The sequence below is a fragment of the Delphinus delphis genome, chromosome 6, assembly GCF_949987515.2.
Source record: "Delphinus delphis chromosome 6, mDelDel1.2, whole genome shotgun sequence".
Taxonomy (NCBI): domain Eukaryota; kingdom Metazoa; phylum Chordata; class Mammalia; order Artiodactyla; family Delphinidae; genus Delphinus; species Delphinus delphis.
In genome coordinates, this window is record NC_082688.1 from 64,764,971 (window position 1) to 64,791,556 (window position 26,586).

General features: G+C 37.5%; 1 protein-coding gene and 1 pseudogene across 1 annotated transcript in view; one reads left to right on the forward strand and one right to left on the reverse strand.

The window, feature by feature from the left end:
- CCDC171 (coiled-coil domain containing 171) overlaps positions 1 to 26,586 on the forward strand; it is a 357,858-nt gene that overhangs the window by 116,185 nt on the left and 215,087 nt on the right. Inside the window, exons 12-17 of the mRNA XM_060013466.1 lie at positions 2,513 to 2,615; positions 15,804 to 15,910; positions 17,662 to 17,751; positions 18,614 to 18,814; positions 21,385 to 21,552; positions 23,101 to 23,289. Coding sequence (XP_059869449.1) covers positions 2,513 to 2,615; positions 15,804 to 15,910; positions 17,662 to 17,751; positions 18,614 to 18,814; positions 21,385 to 21,552; positions 23,101 to 23,289 — 858 coding nt within the window. The remainder of the gene's footprint in view (positions 1 to 2,512; positions 2,616 to 15,803; positions 15,911 to 17,661; positions 17,752 to 18,613; positions 18,815 to 21,384; positions 21,553 to 23,100; positions 23,290 to 26,586) is intronic.
- LOC132426663 (RNA-binding protein 7 pseudogene) lies at positions 1,022 to 1,816 on the reverse strand (annotated as a pseudogene).

Consider the following 26,586-nt stretch of genomic DNA (forward strand, 5'->3'; position numbering starts at 1 on the left):
AAAAATTTTTAAATCAAAGTGTTTTAGACTAAATTCTTTCAAATGTTCAAACGAAAACAAAAAGCAACCTGTACAGTCTCCATAATAAAATGTGTCCTTGTACACTTGTCCTGGGTGCTTTGAAAATGTCATAATTTTAGAAATTTGAGTGATAGAGGCAGCACTTAAAGGTTTCGTGAACCTTTTTTTCCCAAAAAAGAATACTTTCGATAAAACACTTTACCATTTTATCTGACTATGCATTTACATTGTTGTTCTTCCAGAAAAAGATTTACATTAACACTGTATTTTTACTGTAAAAAAATACATTTAGAGATATTTAACTTCCTGAGTGACTTCAGTCATACATCGAACATGATTTAATGAGCAAATTCTAAAATTTTATAATGAAATAGCAAGTGTATGTAGATGTATACCTGTATGCTCACTTACGATAAAACTCAAAATCATGTCACAGAATTTACACTTAAGTTCTCTAAGAAGTTAAATAATATGATTTATCCCCAAACTTGACCAAAAGGTTTTCTCAAATGTTAGTAAAATGCATCACTGAATTTACATTTTCTCATTTAGTAACAAAATACTGAGTCATTTCAGGCTGTCAACTTGAATGTTTTCCATTATATACACCAAAAATCTGATTCCCTAACAAGAAACTTCTTGCAATACAAAAGGATAACAGATAATTAAAATATTTGCTTCATAATACAACTTATCAGTATAATACATCCGTTCCTCAATTGTCTAAAATGATTAGGAATTGTAGCACTTTCTTTTGCATAAAACCCTTTCCTCTTCTTAAAACCCTGAGGTGAAAGGTTATTAATGTAATAAAACGAGAACCACAATTCTTCTCATTTCTGTATTGGACTGCAGTTAGGTTTAAAAAATTTTATAAAGAAATGTGGCAACTTGTAAAGCTGCTCTATAGAGTTTTTTTTAAGAAAACATTCCCAGAAACAACTTAACAAAAAGGGCCTATAAAGACCCTATGAAAACATCCCTTTAACACTTGTTAGTGTCAAGATGAGCGCCATTTTCCATCTCTACCACTGTCTCTTCTGTTATCATAGTCATGGCTCCAGCCATCGTGATTTCTCTCTTCATAGAAGAAATCATCTCTGTTTCCTCTGTAATGATGGTTGGACCCGTGATCAGTGTAAAGCTGTTCATGGCAATAATGTCTATCCACTATGTAGGGATGAGAAGTCTCTCTGACTTTTCGCCATGATAATGGTGTATCTTGGTGCCACTGGGAGGTTGAAGACTGGTTAAAAGTATGATTATGTGACTGAACTGATGGGGAAAATCCTGATTGATCCAGATGTGGAGAACCAAATTTCCCTCCATATGACATCTGTCTCAAAATACTGTTCATCACTGCTTGTCTCTGAAAATTTTCTGAAGAAGAAAAAGACCTTTGAATTATCGGTGCTGATGGAGTCATGTTATCCACTGTCCTTTCATACCTGCTAGGAGATGTGGAAGTAGGGCTTGAACTTCCAACATGATGCTGGGGATATGACAAACTGACCTCCTGTGAGGCAAGGCTACTTCCTGATCTAAACTGAAGTTTGATGGGCCTTCCAAAAAGTTTGATTCCGTTAAGCAGATTTATGACATAAGGAACAGATACTTCATGTTTGAAATTCACAAATGCAAACTGCTTTGGTTTACCATCCTTATCTTTTGGAATTTTCACTTTTATTACTGGCCCAGCCTGGTAGAAAAGCTGGAAAAGCAGCTCCTCTGTCACTTTCGTTTCAAGGTTGCCCACAAAGAGAGTACCATCTGCTTCGGCTGCCACCGCCCCCATCTCAGCATCGTCCCCTCCCAAAAAAGTGGGGTCAGTCTTGACTCCTCATTTTATCTGAGCACTTCTCCAATCTCATCTAATCCAGTCCAATCCAATCCAATCCAGTCAATGTCATCTAACCCGGTGCAGCGCTACCAAGGTTGGCCATTCCACCTTCTAAGTATACACCCCCCCCAATATCCTTCAGTGCATACACCCCGCACCCCTTTTGCTCTGCTAAGACCCTAATCTAAGCTGCCATCACCTCTTGGGTAAACTGCTGCAGTTCCTTCTAACTGCTCATACTGCATTCACTTTTGAACACCATCTGGCAATTTGCTACATGACTGCAAGCGTGATCTTTTAAAGTTTTCCTTAATTTCTCTGTGTCTCTGTTTCCTTATCTGTAAAATTGGGATAATGATAGCCCTTCCCTCATAGATTCGTTGTGAGGATAAAAAGAATTATTATGTTAAAATACTGAGAATAGTGCCAGGCACTAAGACCTCATTAAACTGTTATTGAGACCTTACACAGTGTTGCATTAAGCCAAGTAAAAGGTATGATTACGACAGAAAGAAGTTTATTAATAATAGATTTGAATGGAGTAATTATTAGCTTGTTTATACTTAATTGTGCTATATGTGTTCACATAAAAAATCTGCAACTCTTATAATGCGTGACCTTATTATGTGTAATTTTTTTCTTAATTAAAAGGCTAAGAAGCACCAGGCTTTTCTGGTAGAGACATGTGAAAATAACGTGAAAGAGTTGGAATCAATCTTGGACAGCTTTTCTGTGTCTGGCCAGTGGACATCAGGTTAGTTGAAGGTATGAAATGACAGATGCATCTGTCAATGTTCCAAAGTCACTGCATTTTGGGAATTCTGCAGATGCCTCTTATAGTCCCTCATCTCAACATGTTTTGATTTGATGACATGATAAGAGCAGTTCTCACAGCAGTCAGTTGGCCTAGCTGGCTAAGAAAGGGTGACGGACTGTGGACCTGCTGTTGTCCTCCCAGAACTTGATTTACAAGTGTTGGTGTCTGTATGATTGGACAGACAAGGGCTCACTTGCTGTGTTCTGAATCCAACTGAGAAAAAAGTCCTTACAGTATACCTGCAAGGGGAACAGATGTTTCCATCAAACTGAGCCAAATTCTGAGCAACCTTCAGCAACTTAAAGGTCATGCATTCAAAAGGTTATGTAGGACACAGGCTGTAACGCAGTGCATATTCTACACTATTGCTTTCTAGGCTGGTTTTCTCCTTGATTCCCTACTACTGTATACATACTCTCCAGATAAAAGTGCTTAGGTAAAATGTTTTGGTTTTAGTATTAGCCCACTTAATATGATAAAGAACTGTAAAGATTGTATATTGGTTAGGCATATTTTGGGAACTAGGAAAAGCATTAGTTGGCTAATGAGTTCCGTCCATTCCATGATTTCTACTTCCTTAATTTTTTTGTGTGTATGCCATTATGTGTGCTATAGTAGCTTTGACTTAAATACTTCCACTTTTCTACCTGTTTTCTTTTGCCATACTGTCAACCTCAAATTATTTAGTTGCTTTCTAACTCAGTTATATTTTTCAAAAAAGCATATAAAATTAAATTCCTTACACCTTAAAATAGCTTGAAGACTCTGTTTTTCTAAAGGAATCAAACAGATATTTGACAAATGAGTTCTTTAGGAAACACTTAAGTTCAGGAAAGTTTGTTGTCCTCAAAAAAGCAGAAAGATATGAACAAGGCCTATTTTCACATTATGGATCTGCAGATTTCTGTTGGTGAACCATTAGAAATTTAGTGTGATTTGCTATTATCTATTTTTAACTTTGTTTTTATTTAAACATTTTCTAAAAGCATTAGTGTTTCATGGTTTGTTACTGTGGAAAAATCAAGGTGTATACAAGTGACATAAAAATATAGATATCCACTTTTTAATTGTATTTGCTAAATAAAGCTTTGGAGTATAAAATTTTCTTTTGCAGTGGTATTGTTTTATTATTGAGATTTATCATTGTTTAATGGTTTTAGGATCTTTAAAAGTTGTTAAATTATTATCATAGCATATCTTAATGCTTCAATATTCAGAGCTGAATTAGAAAAGCTAAGAATAATGAGGTCATGTCTCCTTTGAGGTTTAAAATTAGTTGATAATAAAGCAACTCATTAGTTATTACTAAACCTATAGAAAAAGAATTATCTGCAGTGGAAGTGCAGAGTCTTAACCATTGGACTGCCAGGGAAGTCCTAGTAACAATCCTTTTTGAATGTCCTAGTTTCCCATATATATATGCACATCCTATATATTACAGAGAAAGTGTTCCTGGGAAAGGGACTGTGTGCTGAATTAGTGATTTTTGTACTGTTATAGTGGTCTTTGTTTCCATATTGTGCTGGTTATTCACTTTTTACTTGCCCTAGAATCATTCTCCTATGGTCTCTGTTTTGCCTTGTAGAGGCTGACCTCTGTGGACTGCATGATCTGGGCTCCTTTGCCCTCTGGCTTTGGGGTTGGATTTGGACAGTGGGTGCACCAGCAGGAGATTAAGAGGGTGGAGGAAGAAAGGAAAGCAGAGGAAGTCAGGGTGTTTATTTCCCCTGCTCCCTCTGCTCCAGTGCATTCCTGGCAGTGGTTTCCTTTTTGGCAGCTACAGCTTCTGTCAAGTTGGGTCCTCTTCCCGTAGCTGTGGCTTATGTTGGACTATGGTAACAACGTTCCTTCCAGTTGACCCCCCTAAGCCATGGTACTGGTTTTCCAGTCTTGCTGGTTCTTGGTGCCTCATCGTATCTTTTTGGTTCTCTTAACCTGTTCACATTTCTGTAAATATCTTCATTAAATTTTCTTCCAGTGAATTCTTCTGAGTATGCCATTTCTTCCTGCTGATACCCTGACTCAGTCACATACCTGCTTCAGACTTGATTTTATTTTTGCTCTTGGCTTCCGTGAAATAGCCCTGTATAACTATAATGGACTCCCTTTCTGCTCATACCACCTCAGGTTGGGTTTTTGTTACTTAACAAAGAGGGATGTAGTTAATAAAGCTTATTGCTCAACATTTTATGGAAGTGCCTGAACAATTGAGATTGCCTTACTGCATCAGACCTGGCTTCAGCTACACAGAGGTGGCCAAATAATTTGTTCCTCTGAAATGAAGTAATTAAAAAACTTATCTTAGGATAATTCAAGGGTGTGTGTGTGTGTGTGTGTGTGTGTGTGTGTGTGTGTGTGTGAGATTATTTATATAAACATGTATATATCGCATAGTATATATGTCTTTAAGAAAAAATCTATTTCAAATAGAAATATTCTTACTATGTGATGGTAGCACAGCTTTAGAATTTGTTACACAATTAATTTTGTTATCTTGGAAAGGGTTTTCCAGAGAGATCCTCTGTTTTGTAGTTATGGCAAGTAGGCCATAGTACCTTACCCCCTTTTATTACCTCTTATACCTTTCAGTTCAATATATACTCTACCTACCGCCCCCCGCCCTCCATTTCAGGAAGAATAATCCATGGTAGAAATTTAGAGGGATGGTTACAAATTTTTCTTTTTTTTTTTTTGACTTGCTCTTTAAGATGGTAGGAATGAAAGCTAATTTTCTGAATGAATTTTAGTCCAGAGTTGACAGCAGTTGCCAGGTGTTCTATTTCCTGTCTTCAGATTTTGTGGTCTTCTACATGAAGAAATCTTTCTGAAGCAAGAGTAACTCATCAGTTTGTCTTCATGTAGCAGATAAGGCGAAGTTTCAGTTAGTCTAAGACATTCAGGAATTTATTTACTTAGAGGATTTAACTTGATCTTTACACCAGAAATCAGTGTGGCAGTTTACACCTTGTTTCCTAGTGCCTCCAACACCTCCTCCATCTCTTCTGCTTCCACCTTGTTCCCCTTCTGTCTTTCTCTAAAGCCATCAGAATGAGCATTTGAAAGCCTAAATTACAGCATGTCATTCCTTTGCTGTAAAGCTCACTGGGCTCTGCGCTTTGCTAATACTAGAAACTGAAGTGCAGGCAATGGCTTGCAAGACCCTACATGGTCTACCCCTATTTTTATCACTTCTTTGTCCTCACCTCCTACTACTCTACCCATCCCTCTCCCTGTTTGGGCCACTCTGTCCTCTGGCTGTTTCTTGACCATACCAAGCAAGCTCCTGCCTTGGGGGCCTTTGTGTTGGCCATTGCTTTTACCTGAAAAGTTCCTCACCTAGATATATCAGCATAGCTCTCTTTCTTATCTTCCTTGAATCTATGCTCAAATCTCACCTTCTCCGTGAAGCTTACCCACTACCCAGTCCCATGCTGCTTGCCTCCCTACCTCTCTCCCTTTTCTGCTCTACGTTTTATCCCATGGCACTTATTGGTGTCCAACATTTCTAACAGACTATGTGGTGCATTTATTATTATATCAGCATTGTCAGGGTTCTCCAGAGAAACAGAACCAATAAGATATATATAGATACACACAAGAGGAGTTGTTGTACATGGTTATGGAGGCTAAGAAATCTCATGATCTGTCCTCTGCAAGCTGAAGAACCAGGAAAGCCAGTGATATAATTCAGTCTGAGTCCAAAAGCCCAAGAAACTGGGGGCCACTGGCATAAGTTCTAGAATCTAAAGGCTCAAGAACCAGGAGCAGGATGTCTGAGGGCTGGAGAAGATGAAAATCCCAGCTTAAAAAAAGAGTATTTTCCCTTCTGCCTTTTTGTTCTATTGGGGTGGGAGGAGGAGGGGATAGGAGTAGGGGGTGGATAAGGGAGGCCAATGGATGGATATTGCCCTCCCACATTGGTGAGGGCAGATCTTCTTTACTTAGTCTACTGATTCAAATGCTATCTGTTCCAGAAACACTCTCACAGACACACCCAGAAATAATGTTTTACTAGCTATCTGGGCATATCTTTAGCCCAGTCAAGTTGGCACATAAAATTAACCATCACAATATCCAAGCTCCATGAGGGCAAGGATCTTTGTCTCTTTTATTTACTAAAGGATTTTAAGCAGGTAGAAGAGTACTTGGCACAAAGGAGGCACTCGAATATTTATTGAATATGAATGAATAAAAAAGCATGAATGAATTGATAGGTTGAAGTTCTATTTTAAATTATAGTTTTTGAGGCTATAAAGGTAGTCATGGAATCTCTTTCAAAATTTTAGCAGCCCTTTGGGTAGTAATCCATAAGGAGTCACCAGGAAGATTGACTTTCCATCTTCATTGGAAAAGATGTACAGTCTTTCATGGGTTATAGAAATGTCACCTTGATTGCCTACTATTATTAGACAAGGTAGCCTCAATTTACTCAACTAGGGACATTTATTTTCTATTTCCGCATTCTACTTTCCACTAAAATTGACACACTACAGCTGCTCATATTTCTTTTGATAGAAATTCTTAGAGTGTGTATGGGGAGAAATCCTTTCCCACTTTGAACCCATGTAGTCTTTCTGCCTCAAGTGTTTCTTCTATTATAGTTTTACCTCTGCCTGAGGATGTTAGCAAACATATAGAATGTGACTTTTCCTTCATTAGGTTCATGAAAGAAAGTTTTTCTTCTGACTCAATCTTGGATCCTCCTTAGGGTGCTTGACTTTTGTGTTGACTGAGACAGAGCCCCTCCAACCCTCTTCAACCTTTCCTTCCTTGAGGAAATCATTTGTAATACTCCAGATGTATTCTTTTTCTTTCTACTGGAGAGGCTGAAGGACCCTAGGAAATAATAGCAACAGCATTTGATGCCTTTAGGTATGTGCATATCACCCAGGAATTGGGCAGTTTCAGGGACTGTTCTTAGGAAAATCGGGACAACAAATGGTACTTTTCCTCTCCTCTCTCCTCCTTCCTAGCCTTAGTAAAGGATTATTGCCTAGATCTAGCATCTTCTTGAGAATTTTAATTGTCCTTGTGAACCCCGTGGCTGGTACCTTTTAATTAGAGGTTCATGGTTTACGGAGAAGTTGAGGATGCCTGCAGCACACAGGTCTCCTTTGGTGTCACTTGCCAGTTTCTTCTCTCTTGCTTCCCTCACCTCCCAATTCACTGAGGTTTACAAACCAAACGTGTCCTAATTCATCATGCTCATAGCTTTGGTTTGTGAAATCCAAAGAAGTGACTGCACTAAGAGGGCTCAGCATTTCTAATGAGATCATTAACTAATCACACAATTAAGGTGGCTGAGAAATCAGGAGTCAGGAGAGGCAGTCTGACTCTGAAGGCCTGAGAAACAGGAGACCCTGGCGTAAGTTCCAGTCTGAGGCTGAGTCCAAAGGCAGGAGAAGACTGATGTCCCAATTGAAGATAGTCAGGCAGAGAGAAAGAATCCTTTCTTACTTAGCCTTTTGTTCTATTTGGGCCTTCAGTGGGTTAGATGAGGCCTACCCACGTTGGGGAGGGCAGTCTGCTTTACTCAGTCTACTGATTCACATGTCAGCCTCATCCAGAAATAGCCTCATAGACACACCCAGAAATAATGTTTAACTGAATATCTGGGCCCCTAGCCCAGTCAAGTTTACACATAAAATTAACCACCCCTTTTTCTCCTTCCTACAAACCCCTCATAACCACCGTTCTACTTTCTGTTTCTATGAATTTGACTACTTTAGGTACTTCATATAATGGAATCATATATTATCTTTTTGTGATTGGCTTATTTTGCTTAGTATAATGTCCTCAAGTTTAATCCATGACATGGCATATGACAGGAATTCCTTCCTTTTTAAGGCAAATAATACTCCATTGTGTGTATTTATCACATTTTGTTTATTCATTCATCTGCTGATGGACCTTTGGGTTGCTTCCACCTCTTGGCTATAGTGAATAGTGCTTCTGTCAACGTGGATATACAAATATCTCTTCTAGACCCTGCTTTCAGTTCTTTTGGATATACACCCAGAAGTGGGATTGTTCCATCAACTTTTATCACAGAACTTGAGTGTACTCAAGTGGGAGTCCTGTGGGATGTCCTGCATTCTAGATATACTCTTTCTTACCACCAATTTTCCCTTGGTAAGCAAGACCAATTGTCTTGGTATAGAAGAATCTTCTTTGCTCTTTGGTTTCCTGGCATGAAGAGCTCAGAAATGACCAGGTGACAGTGTCAGCTTCCATTTTTAATGGAACCATTGCTGTGTCCCATGGTGGAAGCATTTCTTCCTTGGGAATTAAGACTTAGACCAATAGAGCCCACAACTCCTGGGATGGGAAGCAGACATTTCACTGGTGGATCATTAGGTGTAATACGAGCCACTCCCATTTCCAACATTTGATTCCTGGACCTGTGATTCCTGGCTATGGGAGAAACATGCCATATATCGATTGCTGACTCAGAGCACAAACTGTATCTTGGAGGATATTATCCTTGTCCCACAAAATGTTGCCATCCAGCCAGTGCTATGAATCTTCAAAAGGCCATTATACTATTCTGTATGCCAGCTACTTCAGAGTGTTGGGAGACATAGTAAGACCAGTGAATTCTATGAAAATGAGCCAATTTCCATACTTCATTTGCTATGAAATGAGTTCCTTGGTCAGAAGCAATGCTACGTGGAATACATAATGGTGAATAAGACATTTTGTAAATTCATGGATGACAGTTCAGCAGAAATATTATGGTCAGGGAAGGAAAATGTCTTTCTAGAGTGTCTACCTTAGTAAGAATGAGCATTGATTATTCCATGATGGAAATGACTTAGTATAATCAACTTGCCACAAGGTGACTGGCAGTGCCGCTAGTGTCATATCATGGATTCAGTGTTTGTCTTTGCTATTGGTGGATTTGGCACTTAACAGGAGTTGTAATCCTATCAGCCTTGGCGAATGGAAGTCCATGTTGCTGAGCCCATGCATCACCTCTATTCTTGCTGCCATGACTCCTGTGTTGTAGGGGCAACAAAGATGAGCAAGGACAAAGGTGGCTGGGAAAATATGCTAGCTGACATCCACAGAATACTTCATCTTGTCCTCCTGATTGTTAAGATCCTCCTCTACTTAAGTTGATCTGGGCACAGTGACCATCTGGAGAGGTCTGTCCACACACTCTTGCCCAGACCACCTTGTTACCAGTTTTCCAATAATGTTCTTTTCGAGTGCCTGACCATTAGCCAAACTGTTAGGTACTACCTCCAAATTAGTGTATATTTGTACCTTTGGTCATCTCTCATTCCAGACAAAATGATAGTTGGGTCCAATACTGCATACTGGGAGGAGTTTTGCTTCACCACTGTCCTTCAAGGCCACCCTTGAGTAAGGCTGTCATGCCACAACTGTCAACTTTTGAGTAGTAGCAGCACATCATACAGAAACATCTATATAACAAGCCCATTCCGCCCCCTCCCCCCCATTAGTCAACTGGTTTTAGGGAACTTTTCCATGGGTCCAGGGTGTAGGTTAAGAGGGAAGAAGCAATGTAACAAGAATAGGGCCCATGGGAATCTGGATTACTTATTCATGCAACTTGCTTGTACCTTCAGGACTTGTTTGAATCCAGTTTTGTATATACCACTTTCACTTGATGATAGAGTGATATCGTGCATGCCCAAGTTCATGGGCTGGTGGATCAGACATTTTGTGATGGGCATCACAGGTCACGTGCCAAATTGGTGGGCATGAATGCAGTATCTGCTAAGGACTAGTAGCCAGTTGAAAGCTGATTTTCAAGAGAATAGTTATCTGTAGAGGATGGCTTCCTTTGTTCCAAAATCCTGAAAGTTTACACTATCATTCACCTGTAAGGATCTGCCAAACTTGGCCTGCTTAAACTCAAGCAGTCAGAATGATATCATCAACTTGGTAGAGAACTAAGTGGAATACGGGTTGTCTTCCAGAATGAAGAGTTGATCAGAATTTCTACAGACTGGATTATGCTAGAGTTGATGTAGCTCTGAGGTAGGGCCATGGAGGTAGATTGCTGGCCCTGCAAGCAGAAACTAACTGTTTTGGTGATTTTTATTAAAAGGATAGAAGAAATAGCTTCCTTCCAATTGCCAGGAAATGTATCGATTTGCTCCAACAATGAAACTACATCTTTAACTGCAGCTGCAGTTGGAGTCCCATGTGATCATGCTTACAGTAATTCACTATCATTCCTTAAGACCCATCTGTATGCTGCACTAGCCGGACAGATGAGTTAAATGCTGATGTGGTTGGAATCTCCACCCCTTTATACTCTTTAACAGAGGGGCTAATCTCTTCAGTCTCTCCAGGAATGTGGCCTTATTTTTGATTTACTATTTTGGTAGGTAAAAGTTTTGGTGACTTCCAATTGCTTTTTTTCTGTTTTGTTTTCCTCTGTAAATCCCTCACTCCATGGGTCAGGTAACTGCTATGGGCATTGTGCCAGTTTCTGCATTTGTCTTTTATAACAATGCATTCCAAACTGGGGGAATAACTATGTGGGTTCAGGTACCTACTGGGCCCAGTGGAGATAGACTTTAGCCAAAACTGACCTCTGTAAGCTCCTACCTAACTAGTGAACCACAATAGCATATTAGGTCTCCAGAAATTAGTGTCAGTTCTGATCCAGTGTCCAGTTATCCATGGTATATGTGAGTAACTCCCCTTCCTCAGTACGTGGTCACCCGGGTAAATGGTTGCATGTTTCTTTGAGGAAGGCTAGGAGAAAGATTTACATACAGTATAAGCTTTTGGCAGTATGTTAGGATTCCTAAAGAGGATCCATCCTCTTTATTCTAGGGACACTGGGTCTGTGAACTAGCTCAAGACTGAGAATTGGTTGAGGGCCAAGACTGTCTTTTGTGTTGATTTAACTCCTAGTTCTGGTAATTAGACCCAGAGCTTTTCTGCTTATACAGATCGGGTAACATTCAAGTAGAGTGCCTATTTTAGTCCTAGGAACACCATGATCAGTTAGCCAAAGCCAGCGGTCTCTGTGGGTAAAACCATTTTGTTTATTGCTTTGAATCCACTGCCCATTATGGTAACCATGTACATTTTGTCTCTGAAAATTAAGTGCTACCACTTGGCCTGTCACTTGAGATTCCAGCATCCCCACTGAATTCAGGGAACCCAGCTTTGTGGCACCATTTCCCACTGTTACCCATGGCTTTCCAGGTACCTGGCCTAGATGCTTACTACCAAGCCATACAGAGCTCATCAACGATTCTGAGGCTCCCCCCAACCATTACATTTCTCAAACCTTGGTAAAGGAAAGGTTTTTTGGACTCTTCCTGGGGACAGAGTAGGTGGGTGAGCAGGATTTACATGATAAATACTGTCCATATGTTAGAGAAGTTATGAGTCATTTTCCTTAAAAACTCTAGAATGGGTACCAGTGTTTGCAAGATAATGAATATGGTTGTTTATGATCTCAGTGAATAAGACAAGTTAATATATGGAATGTAGTCTGAATTTCAAAAGTATAACTGCCAACAAAATGTTTATATTCAGTGCTTTTAGAATGAAAAAAGAATTTTCTTAGTCATCAATGTATTAAATATTTAGATTTTCTCAGGTGAAAAACCCATTTGAATGTCATTTTCTGTCTTTTATTACATGATTAAAAATCAGCATTAAACAACAGGGTTTTTCTTTTCTTTTTTTCCTATTTGTTCTGAGGATGAACGTGACTACGCATGTTCTACAACAGAGATCTTTTTTTTAAAAAAGCTCAGTCTTTTGTTTTATAGTCTCTATTATTTCATAATAATTGAGGTCTTGCAGGATACTGAAGTAGATAAGAGAATGGTTGACAAGGTGGAGGAAATAGACTCACCTCATTCATTACAGCCTACTGTTTCTCCTGTGGAACTGTGGGGTTACTGAGGTGATAACACCGTCTTGAAAAACAGTGGTTTATTTGAGTCATTTAAAAGTATTTAGTTTTTCAGATTGTCCAAAAGGGAACATTTATTTATTTATTTATTTTATTTTTATTTTTTTGCGGTACGCGGGCCTCTCACTGCTGTGGCCTCACCCGTTGCGGAGCACAGGCTCCGGACGCGCAGGCTCAGCGGCCGTGGCTCATGGGCCCAGCCGCTCCGCGGCATGCGGGATCTTCCTGGACCGGGGCACAAACCCGTGTCCCCTGCATCGGCGGACTCTCAACCACTGCGCCACCAGGGAAGCCCCCAAAAGGGAACATTTAAATAGAAGGTTTGGGACCTGTTCCTCTTCCTCACTCCCTCCTATGGGCTATTAATTCAAAGAAAAGATTTGCCAAGGTATATCTTGTCGAAACATACTTAAAAGTGAGAAAGAGACTGAGACAGGCAGCAGTGATGTGAAAGTGTAGGCTGGCACCCATGTGTAGAGACACACGTGTATAGGGACAGGGACAGAGAAACTCAGAAGATTTTTGAGTTGGCGTAATTGAAGTATAAATGACACATGCCTGACACATTCTGTTCTTCATTTGGACTTTAACATTTGAAAAGCTATTTATGACTACTGTTAAAATTTTATTTTATTTTATTTAATCTTTACTGTGAGGTTTTAGATCATCCACTGATAGGATAGCTTTAATAGTTTATTGTTTTGCGGGCAATAGTACAGTGATTAGGATATTATTAGGTTAAATAAAATTTTAGTCAGTAAGCTCCTGGGTCCTGAGCGACCCTTTCTTTTTATTTGTAAATATTTTCTTCATGTTAAGGGACCAGTAAGTATTTCTTTTTATAATGAATGTGGGTGGGACATAAGGCATACTTTGTACTTCAGCTTTCTTGTAAAAGCATTTTCAGGCAAAGAAACTTTTTTATGTAGAATATAAGATGTGCATGAGTCAGTAAGGAGAGGGCATTTTGTCTCCTTATTCCTCAACACCCATATTATGATGATTTTATTCTTCTGGATTTCTAAGAGCAAGTTTTCTCCCTTATTGTATAAGCTAAGATTTCCTGGGTGTCCTCGAATGATTTATTCATGACCTACTTGTGTAGTAGCAGAAGAAAAGAATTATACATTACACTTTTTTTATCTTGTGCTAGAGAGCAATATTTTAAAAATATATTTGGTAAGACCTTTAATAAAAATTTTAATGAGTTCTCTCTCCAACTCACAGTCATTACAAAGAGTGTTGTCTTCTTCATTTTCACGGCTGAGAGCGCTGGCTTTCCCGCCCCCCCCACCCCAACTGGGGTATATGTTGTTTCCATATTACTTTTGGTTTTTTTTTGGCTCATGGGCCTAGCCGCTCCGCGGCATGTGGGATCTTCCCGGACCGGGGCACGAACCTGCGTCCCTTGCGTCGGGAGGCGGACTCTTAACCACTGAGCCACCAGGGAAGCCCTACTTTTGATTTTTAAGTTAATTATTATTCTTCTGTCTAAGAAAATCTAAGGTGTATCCATACTTAAGATAGTGTTTAAATTATACTTTGGTGAATGTAATAAGTTTATTAATAACATTTTGTCCAAAATTAAAATAATAATTATCACTAATACTCTGATATGAATAAAGTTGTTCTGTTATTAACCAAACATTTTTTTCCCCTTTATTCATTCTTTCTTTCTTGTATTACTGCCTTTGTCCCTCCTCTCCCCAAAGTTCCAGCAACTGAGTACTTGAAGAATGGATGAATGATCTTATGTAATTATTTGTTTACAATCTTACCTCCTCTTTTTAGACTGTAAATTCTATGAGAATAGAGACTACACCATTCTTATCTACCTCCATGTGCCTAATGCCTAGGATTAATACATAGTAGGAATGCATTAAATGCATTAAATTAGTTGAATGGATGAATCAATGAATAATAAAAAAGGTATTGCGAATGCTTCTTATCGATATTAATATTTAGATTGTAAAATATGATAGGGAGAAAATATAGGAAAATAAAAGTAATTTTAGTAAGTATGTTTTAAAATTTGCTATTTAATTTTTAACAGTTAATGAGTAGTACAATAAGCAATCAGTTCAAAGTGGTTTTTGAAACTAAACTTTTGATTATTTTGGATTACTATTTTAAACTACATTTGAGGGACTTCCCTGGTGGTCCAGTGGTAAAGAATCCACTTTACAGTGCAGGGGACCGGGGTTTGATCCCTGGTCAGGCAACTAAGATCCCACATGCTGAGGGGCAGCTAAGCCCGTGTGCACAACTACTGAGCTCGCACGCCTCAACTAGAGCCCTAATGCTGCAAACTACAGAGCCCACGTGCCCTGGAGCCTGTGCGCCACAACTAGAGAAGAGAAAACCCACATGCCACAACTAGAGAGAAGCCCATACACCACCATGAAGAGCCCGTGTTCCTTAACAAATATCCTGCATGCTGCAACTAAGACCCGATGCAGCCAAAAATGAATAAAATAAATAAATAAATAATAAATCTTCAAAAAAAATTTAAAAATAAACTGCATTTGACCATGTGATCTTGATTAGCTCACCTAACTTATGGCCTCCCTAAATTAAAATGGTTTGAGGGCATAATATGGAAATACTCATATTTTTACAATGAGTATCAGTTTTAAGGGTTTTAATTGAAACATGATGTGGCCTATGTAGATAATAGTATTTTTATTATTTATTTCAAATTGTAACTTGAGAATTTTAAGGATTGAAGAACATTATTTCCAAGCATAACAGAAAATTATGTGCTCTTGTGTTCAGAAATTGTTTAAGAAAAATAGGCCTGACTGATCAGAAACACAAGGACCAAAGTAAATGTATGTAACTCCTCCAAACAGTGTTTAGTATAGACTGTTTATTTAATTGTTGGATAACAGGTGTGTACAAATACTTTAGTTACCTTGGAAATAGGAAAAAGAAAAAAGAGCTTTACTACTAACTACAAGGTGGGCATAGTAGGGTACAAAGTAGCCATAAATTTGGACTTGATATATTATGAACTTAATTTGATCACTTGTTTAGAAAAGCTATTAATACTAGGCTATACAGCAGTATACTTAGGAGAATAAGATTCTACTCGGTATATCATGATGTCTTTTCAGTTATATCTAATTGTAATATCTCTGTTACTGTTTGCTTAGCTTTTGTCTCTTTGCGACTTTAACGGTATATTTTCATCCTGTATTTTTCTCTAGGCATCCACAGGGATAAAGATAAACCTCCCAGCTTCTCTGTTGTCCTTGAGAGTTTGAGGCGTACCTTGACAGATTACCAGAACAAGCTGGAAGATGCATCTAATGAGGTAACACTTGCACTGTTTGGCTCCACACACATAGCCTTCGGCCTGCAGCAGTACGTATTACTTGCTTGTTACAGAGGTCAAAAGTATTGGGAATGTTGATTTGACAGCTTCACAGATACAAAAAATAACAAGTTGTCTGTCACTGTTCCTTCTTTAAGTGTGGCCTAAAGTCGGGTCTCAGTCTCTCTTCTGTCACACTACTATTTTCAAAGTTATAAAGACTGTCACTTCTTGGTCTTCATAATTTATCTATTTTAATTTAACAAAAGAGCTATGCAACTCACTTAGTTAATATATGTTATATTTAAATGTTAATGTGTTTTTATGAAATTTGGAATAGGTACTGGAAATTCAGGGTTTGCCAGTATTTTGGCTTAGGAGTTCTACAAATTGTAGAAGTCAATAAAAAAGAAATTAGTGTGCATTCTCTAAAGGGAGTAAAGCATTAGAAGGTTTTAAAAACAAATATCTGTTTGATGTAGCTTGGAGGTTTTTAGTTTCCTGATTGAAAAAGCTCATGCTTTTATTTATCTTCTCTTTTGTATTGTTTAACTTGTGGGTTGATAATTTTCTTGGGTATTAAAATGTTTTATGAATTTGTGCTTTAAAAATTGAAGAGTTTATTTAGTTACATCTTGTTAAATTAGAGAATATGAAGTAACTACATTAAACACAATTAGTTAGCAAAGCAACAAACAATTGTTCCAACCAAAGACAATCCACATAGCATGGAATTTAGTGTTTATCCCTCTGTTTATCTGTTTCTTTTATGTAATACAAAGGCCTTGAAACCCTTATATTGCCCATAAGAAGAGGCATATTTTACTTTAGTTTGCTAAGGTGAATAAAGAAGGAAAAGTGAGTCTTCTTAATGCCCTCAGTAATTGTAATTGTTCAAAAGGCATAAAAGAAAGTGACCACTGAAATAACTAAATTTCTATAAAGAGCAAACATTGCTAACTCTCAGTGAGACAAGACAGCCTGTATTGTTAGTAGTTTATGAAACTCTTCTGAGGCCTAGGTCTGGAAGCTGCAGGGTAACTAGGAACATATTACCCACAGCGAATTGTTATTTGGGAGGATGAATGTCACATGATCCTCAGCACAGTTGAAAAGTCGACTCAGCAGGCTTTGGCTTAGTAATGCGCTTTGTTGTGAACCAGTGCCAGAGACAGCAGTGGGGAGACCAAGGGGTGGCTGCAAAGAAAGCAAAAAGAGCAGTCTGACAGAAAGAAGAATGAACTGTCAAAGAAAATAAATCACAAGCGGAGCAGGACCAACTGATGACCTGCCACAAGCCTTCCCAGTAGGACAGCATGTGACCGACCCTGAAGTTGTCATATGGACTGAGAGACCAGTGAATATTCTCGTGATGTAGAAAGAACAGTCTTCTGGTCTGTCCTTTTTTCTTTCTGTATAGATACCATTGCTTCTGGCATTTTGGTCCAGTAGGATTTTAAGAATAAAGTTATATTTGTTTACAGTAAGAATGAAATCCTTTATCCAGATATCTAGTAAAAACACAATAACATTACCGACATTTTAAGCTTGAATGCTTTCTTTTCTTTTTAGCCATGTGAACTTGGGACAGAAATTACATAGTTAAGCAAAAGAAATAATTTTTTAAGTCTCTGAATTACTATAAAAAATTTGTATTTAAGTAATTGCATAAAAAACATTTAAAGATTAGCTTTTGAGTTACCCACCGTTGAAAAATATTTTAAAAGTTTACTTACATTTTCTTTCATCAGCTAAGCAACATGAATCATGCTAAGGAAAAGACATCTAATGAACTTGAGTCTACCAAACAGAAGGTAGAGTCTCATGCTAAAAATATAAAGGTATTGTGATTTAGAATAACTTTTTCCTTTTTTATTAAGAAACAAATATAATTATTTAGGGAATTTTTTTTTTTTAGGGAATATTTTTAAGTAGAGATATCTGAAAATGTATCTTCCTGTATTTGATTAAGTATGTTTAGATACAATTAAAAACTTTTTTTGTTGTTGGTCAAAGTAAGAAGAATGTTTTTCATTAAAAAAATAAAACTTGATTGGAAATTGTTTTGGTTAAAGGAAAAATTCATTTCCCAGATTTAATTATAATACCATAGATTCAAAAAATGATTTCAGATTTGATATCCAGCCTTAGATACACATTCAGCATATTTTACATAGCACATCAGTATTTGGGGTCAGTTTTCATCATTTTGGGGTGGAGCCATTGTTTTTAGTACATCATGCCTAATAGTGGGCTGTGACCACACCTGGCTAAGGTCTAGGGCAACAGTTTATTTTATTTTCTGTGCTGGTCTTATGTACTACATCTTTGCAAAATTGTACTAGTCCAACGTTCAGAGTTGGGATTTTTTGGTGTTGGTTCATGTCGTTTGTCATGGACATACTTGAGTAGAATTTGTTAAGGGTAAGGAGTAAATAGTTCAGCAGAATTTTATGTCACATATTTGAGATTTCTATTGGTATTTGGAATGTCATTGGGAAGTAAATGTTCTTATAGTAAATGTAAGAGATTTATTTTTAAAATGTAATTTACAAGTTTTAAAAATTTTTTGGTCTACCAAATTATATTCTTATAATGAGTTGAAAGGAAAACTCTCAAAGAGCTTTTTGGAGTAAGTAATTAACATTTTATATTTAAATGTTATCATCTTGATACAGTCTCTTTATTTGGTGTCTCCAACAGTACCTTCAGGATAAATTGGCTGATGTCAATAAAGAGTTAAGTCATTTACGCACTAAATGTGCAGACAGAGAGGCTCAAATAAGCACTTTAAAAGTGGAACTACAAAATGTGCTGCAGTGTTGGGAGAAAGAAAAGGCGCGAGCAGCCCAATCTGAAAGTGAGCTGCAGAAGCTTTCCCAGACTTTCCATACGGATACCGAGGTATTACCTGAGACAAGATGACTGTCAGGAAAGGCCTTGCACTAATCTCAGTTTTAGAAGTTTACATCTGTCAAGTGTCTGTTTTTATTCTTATTTGATTTAATTCAAAAAATTCTTCTGAGCTATTTTGAAATGTTCATGCCAGCTGCAAAATCAGTCATTCCATTACTCTTGTATGATCCTATTTTGCAAGAGAAATAAAGTAGTTGAACCCTTTCATCATTTGTACAAGTAATTTTCGCTATTAGAACATCCTATCCCAAGTAGCTATGCTCCTAACAGTCCTGTTTGCCAATGACAAAATTATTTTTTATTTCAGTAGTTTAGTAGCCTGCCATGGTGGAAAGAATCTTTTTTGTAATCAGAAAGAATTGACATGGATAGAGGTACTTTTATTTACAAACTGTGAATATGGACAAGCCACATAGCTTGGTCTCTCCACATCTTTGTTTCCTTATTTGCAAAACAGGAATAATATCTACTTCAATAGACAGTCACCTTACTCTTTATAATTGTAGGATATTAAACAAAATTTAGAAAAATACAAGTCCCACAAAGTTAAAAGTTTATTTGGATGCCCTTGAGAGTTACCGATCTGTGTTAATTTATTAATGGCTTCTTAAAATATTATGACAAACTTTTATATAACTGTATGAGCCTGTGTGAGTAGAATTGTTATCTTATATTTTCTTTTACCCATGGGAGGTAGAGCTAGCCTAGCTAGTGTGGAACTAGTTTATCTGAGTCGTCCTGCATATTGAGTTCATTACTCCAACAAATACGAACATGAATGCCAAGAGAGTAAAAAGGAAACATTCTTTCCACTCTTCTTACAGTCTGGGATTTAAATTGTGTCCACATGAAGGGGCTGGAATTGTTCTACACATCAGATAATGATTAAAGTAAAGGAAACTAGAAGCCTGACTGTATTGTAAAGTCAGCATGTCTACAGCATTGTGGTTGGGTTCAACATGTGTGAATTGATTTTGGATCTTGAGATTCTCTTTTCACGCCAAATGGATGATTATCATGCACGGTTCATCACAGCCCAAGCGAAAAGGACATGATGGCAACACAATGAATTACCCTTTCGGAAGAACTCGATCACTTGGCAAAATGTGGAGAGGAACGATTTTTAGTGCCTGAATATTCTGTTTGGTTAGTTATATTTAATAAGATTTTTAGACATCTCAACTTGGTTGAAAATACAAAAGACATCTTTAATTGCTTAAAAAAGAAAAAGACATAGCATATTTGTGAAGACTCTTCTGATATCCTAACTCAAGTTTGTGGATATAACTACATATTCAAATTTTTGGGTTTTTAAATTGTTATATTTGGGAAAAAAACTAAGGTGACATACAGGGAGAATTAAAGATGCACAATTTTATATATATTGGAAAACTTTCACCACAATTTCTAACTATAAAACCTTTACATATACTACATTCAGTTTTTCTTATCTGGAAGATTAGAATTCCTATTTTTTCCTCTTAAATTTTCTTCTTTTAAAAGTTTTCCTGCTGATCTGTTAAAAAATCTTGAGGGAACTTATTTTATCTACATAAAATACTCATTTTGCAGCCTCACAATTACCTTGTCTTGAGTTCCATTCTTTGACTTTATAGATGAAATGCCTTATAAAGAGAGCCATTTAGCGTTTTAGTAAGTAAACTCTCCTTGTGTGTTCAAGATGGGATCAGCTTTTTACTGAATTTGCAGTATAGAGTTTCTAGGCCATTAAACAATGGATGGTTTAACTATGACAATGGCAATATAATTTTAAAGGATTTTTTTAAACATATTTTTAAATAGACAGTTTTAGAAGTATATCTTGGGCAGCTATGTCCATTTTTTGGACTGTTAACTTTGTAATATTTAAACACCTACAAATGCCCAGTGTGCCAAATACGGTATGAACTTCTAAGTGGGGAAGAAAAATGAGCCCATCTTCCATCTCTTTCATATCACTGTCTGCCTTGCCTAGGGGGCTTGGGATAGATTTCCTGTAAGTGGTAAGTAAACTGGAATCTCTGGAGGAGGAGGAAAGCTGAATACTTGTGTCCATGTAAAGTACAGATATTGGTATAACTTTCTCTTCAACAGAGCTGGGTAACGCTCTTCTCTTTATATTGGTTTTTTGACTTAAATAACATCTTTTTTGGTAAATGTAAATATGAAATTATAGAATTACCATACTAAGAAGGGCTTAGTAGAAGGGCTTAGAAACAACTAGTCCAGATACCTCATGTTACAGCTGGGGAAGGTGAGGTCTGAACAGACACTTACTCAGATCACGTCCTTAGCAGTAGCAGAGCTGGTGTCAGAACCCGGGTCTTCTGGCTTCCAGACTTGAGATTTCGGTTTTGAAAATAAATGTAAGCAATTTCAAGTTTCTGCCTGATGCTTAATTTTGAATGTAAAAAAAGTCACCAAAATGGCAATATTCTGATACTTGAGTATCTTCATTTCTTTCCAGGATTTTTGAAATAAATTCTTCACCATGTATCTTATGTGTTTTACTTCTTACAGTGTTTATATACTGGATTTAATTTCTTTTTTTCTTGTAGGAGAAGCTAACCTTCCTTCATACCTTGTATCAGCACTTGATAGCAGGCTCTGTGCTCATAAAACAACCAGAAGGCATGCTGGATAAATTCTCTTGGTCTGAGCTTTGTGCAGTTTTGCAGGAGAATGTTGATGCCCTGATCGTAGACCTCAACAAGGCTAATGAGAAGGTAACTGTCCTCAGGCACCAGATACCTCTATTAAATTCAGTGACATTTGTCCACATCACAGTATCATTAAGAGGGGCTGACATTCATCTTATTTCAAAAAGAATTTGGGTGTTAATAATTCAATACCATTAATTATGGCTTGTCTACAACTCAGTTTGATGCCATTGCTATGGGCATGTAAATGTGACTGAAGTCTGTATGAAGTCTCTGAGCTCCACTTTCTGTTCAGGACATGCTAATACTGCTAGCCAGTGTTAGCCACAGGGACCTAATTAAAAGAAAATAAATTAATCTTACTGATGAAGCAATTCAAAGAACTTAGTCATTTACATTAATAAACCAACACTTTATGTTAGCATAAAATAGAAACAAGATACAGTTATTCAAAACATGATCTTAAAATTCTTTGCTCAGGAAATAATGAGGTGTTACTTTAAAAGCACTTAAAATTTAAAACTTATGTTTATGATATTTCTTGTAATATAACAAACTGTATATTGCAAAACCTATTCAGTGCTTTAGAATGTAAGAAGGATATATTGTAGGAGAAAACAGTAGACTATTATGGTGCCTTTATCATTCACAAACCTAGGAATTCAGTCTTTCCAAAAAAAAATTTTAAAACCTCGTTTTGGTTATTGAAAATGAAAGTGGCTTAGCAGTCCAATGTATTCCTCCATTTAAGGTATTGATTCTTATCCCAGGTCTATTGAACTAGTCAGAACTATATTTATGTGATCTAGTTTCCAGATCTTAGTTGCAGTGACATTTGCTCTTAAGGGACACAGAGAGAAAAACTGTTCCCTAAGTTTTTTTTTTCATTACTTCTGTTGAAGTAATCAGCATCTCGGTCCAGTTTTAGAGTAAGAGCATTTTGTCTTGGTCCGATTGGCGAACAATCATAGGCACTGAGAAGTAGGATTGAGGAAATGAGGGAATAAATTGTGAGAAGTGGAGATGCTGTTCTTGATTGTGACTCTGTGTATAACGGATTTGAAAAGTACTGATAATGAAAATGAGTACATGTTTTAATCCTCTGAGATGGTATTGTGTTTCAATAGTTTTTCCTAGTTTCAAACATCATTAATTGTCATACACATTAGATGATGAGGATTTTCTCTCCAGTGTTTTGAATGTGAAATAAAAAATGGTCGGAACATTCTTCTTTGTTATATGTAAAATGTTTGTAGATTTGTAAATCTCATTTAAATACTTCTTTCCCATTGAGGTATCTGAACAGTTTGAGCTTTGCTTCTAGAGGTTAAAATATTCTTCTCAATTTTCTCAGTAAAATTGATTATAGAATAAGTAACTTTATTAGAGAAAAAGAATAGATGTCATCTATACATGCAATTCACACATTTTCTGCTAAAATATAATTTTGTTCTACTAATTCCTGTTTCTTAATTTATTTTTCATTTTAACTTAAAATTTTTATATGATCTTAAGGAATAAAATGTAGTAGAAAATTCTGGAATAGCTTTTGGGGGAGATGATACAAAGGGCTTGTTTGTGAGCCTATCTTATTTGTTGCATTTCCCCATTTAGATAAGTCATCTAGAGTATATCTGTAAAAACAAGTCTGATACGATGAGAGAGCTTCAGCAAACCCAGGAAGACACCTTTAACAAAGTGGCAGAGCAGATCAAAGCCCAGGAGAGCTGCTGGCACAAGCAAAAGAAGGAACTGGAGCTGCAGTACTCCGAACTCCTCGTGGAGGTACAGAAGAGGGCACAGGTATGCTACTTCCACAAAGAGCTTTAAAATGGAATGCTCAGTCTTTTACTTACAAGTGTTTTCTTTCAGTACCCATGGCAAGTCAGTTACAACTTTGGAGAACCACACAGAACTTGCTTGTTAGGTACACATACACGTGATCATGCAAACACACACACACACACAAATGGGCCTGTGTGCACTCTGGCGTATTATGGATTGTCTTTTATTTCAGTTTGGAAGTAGATGGGTTTCTGGTTAAAACATCCTAGAATATGTGGATCAATTAAATACTAAAATTGTATTTCCCTTATTTTATTTTATTTTATTATTATTAGTTTTTGCGGTACGCGGGCCTCTCACTGCTGTGGCCTCTCCCGTCGCGGAGCACAGGCTCCGGACGCGCAGGCTCAGCGGCCATGGCTCACGGGCCCAGCCGCTCCGCGGCATGTGGGATCTTCCCGGACCGGGGCACGAACCCGTGTCCCCTGCATCGGCAGGCGGACTCTCAACCACTGCGCTACCAGGGAAGCCCCTATTTCCCTTATTTTAGAAATAAAGGTTAAGAAACTTTGGTAAAATATTGTCTGTTTTAGTGTAGATATCCTTTGATCCAGCTTATTCCATTCGTGGGGGTTTCTATGTGAACCATCATTTTAATTCATGTGGGGTTGAAATTTGTCATACCTCCTAACATTGTTGAAGGACTAGAGTTGTAGTTGTAGACCCTATAGCAAACTATTGTCTGTGAGATATAATATGTCCTCTATGTTGGGTTCGATTGAGAACAGAAATTATGGGTAGTTAACAGAACCATATTTTTTTCCAGTACAAAATATTGTCAACATAATTTATATGGTTAAGTGTCATCCCTGCCCAATGAGGAATAACAAAGATAGCGTGTACTTTTTTGTGTATTGAATTTAATAATAGGTCACTTGTTCTCAAGATAAGATGCTTAGAAACCAGAAGGCTGTATATTTTTCCCATACTTGATTCAGTATATATCTTCTTTATTTGATCCACTCATGCTTATCTTGGCAAGTCTAATTAAAAAAGGAAACCGCATCTTATTTTACTTTATTTTTATTTATTTTGTCGTTCACTTAAAATTTTTTTTCCGTTTTCATTTTCTTTTGAATTTTATTTATTTTTTATACAGCAGGTTCTTATTCGTTATCTGTTTTATACATATTAGTATATACATGTCAATCCCAATCTCCCAATTCATCCACGACCATCATGCCTCCCCACCACCCACTTTACCCCCTTGGTGTCCGTACGTTTGTTCTCTGCATCTGTGTCTCTATTTCTGCTTTGCAAACCGGTTCATCTTTGCCATTTTTCTAGATTCCACATGTATGCGTTAATATACAATATTTGTTTTTCTCTTTCTGACTTACTTCACTCTCTATGACAGTCTCTAGGTCCATCCACGTCTCCGCAAATGACCCAATTTTGTTCCATTTTTATGGCGGAGAAATATTCCATTGTATACTTATACCACATCTTCTTTATCCATTTGTCTGTTGATGTCATTTAGGTTGCTTCCATGACCTGGCTATTGTAAATAGTGCTGCAATGAACACTGAGGTGCATGTGTCTTTGTTTTTCTTTTTGTTTGTTTGTTTGTTTTTTTGTGGTACGCGAGCCCCTCACTGCTGTGGCCTCTCCCGTTGCGGAGCACAGGCTCCAGACACGCAGGCTCAGTGGCCATGGCTCATGGGCCCAGCCACTCCGCGGCACGTGGGATCTTCCCGGACCGGGGCACGAACCCGTGTCCCCTGCATCGGCAGGTGGACTCTCAACCGCTGCGCCACCAGGGAAGCCCTGCATGTGTCTTTTTGAATTACGGTTTTCTCAGGGTATACGCCCAGTAGTGGGATTGCTGGGTCATATGGTAATTCTATTTTTAGTTTTTTAAGGAACCTCCATACTGTTCTTCATAGTGGCTCTATCAATTTACATTCCCACCAACAGTGCAGGAGGGTTCCCTTTTCACCACACCCTCTCCAGCATTTATTGTTTGTATATTTTTTGATGATGGCCATTCTAACTGGTGTGAGGTGATACCTCACTGTAGTTTTGATTTGCATTTCTCTAATGATTAGTGTTGTTGAGCAGCTTTTCATGTGCTTCTCGGCCATCTGTATGTCTTCTTTAGAGAAATGTCTATATAGGTCTCCTGCCTGTTTTTTAATGGGGTTGTTTGTTCTTTTAATATTGAGCTGCATGAGGTGTTTATATATTTTGGAGATTAATCCTTTGTTGACTCGTTTGCAAATATTTTCTCCCATTCTGAGGGTTGTCTTTTCGTCTTGTTTATCATTTCCTTTGCTGTGCAAAAGCTCGTTAAGTTTCATTAGGTCCCATTTGTTTATTTTTGTTTTTAGTTCTAGGAGGTGGGTCAAGGTCTTGCTGTGATTTATGTGAAACAGTGTTCTTCCTATATTTTCCTCTAAGAGTTTCATAGTGTCCGGGCTTATATTTAGGTCTCTAGTCCATTTTGAGTTTATTTTTGCGTATGGTGTTAGGGAGTGTTCTAATTTCATTCTTTTACATGTAGCTGTCCAGTTTTCCCAGCATCACTTATTGAAGAGGCTATCTTTTCTCCATTGTATACCCTTGCCTCCTTTGTTATAGATTTATTGACCATAGGTGTGTGGGTTTATCTCTGAGCTTTCTATCCTGTTCCATTGATCTATATTTCTGTTTTTGTCCCAGTACTATATTGTCTTCATGACTGTAGCTTTGTAGTATAGTCTGAAGTCAGGGATTCTGATTACTCCAGCTCCGTTTTTTTCCCCCAAGACTGCTTTGGCTATTCGGGGTCTTTTCAGTCTCCATACAAATTTGAAGATTCTTTGTTCTAGTTCTGTAAAAAATGCCATTGGTAATTTGATAGGGATTGCTTTGAATCTGTAGATAGCTCTGGTTAGTATAGTCATTTTCACAGTGTTCATTCTTCCAATCCAAGAACATGGTATATCTCTCCATCTGATTGTGTCATCTTTGATTTCTTTCATCAGTGTCTTAGAGTTTTCTGAGTACAGGTCTTTTACCTCTTTAGGTAGGTTTATTCCTAGGTATTTTATTCTTTTGTTGCAATGGTGAATGGGAGTGTTTCTTTAATTTCTCTTTCTGATCTTTCGTTGTTAGTGTATAGGAAGGCAAGAGATTTCTGTGCATTAAATTTGTATCCTGAAATCTTACCAAATTCATTGATTAGTTTTAGTAGTTTTCTGGTGGCATTTTTAGGGTTCTCTATGTATAGGATTATGTCATCTGCAAACAGTGACAGTTTTACTACTTTTCTGA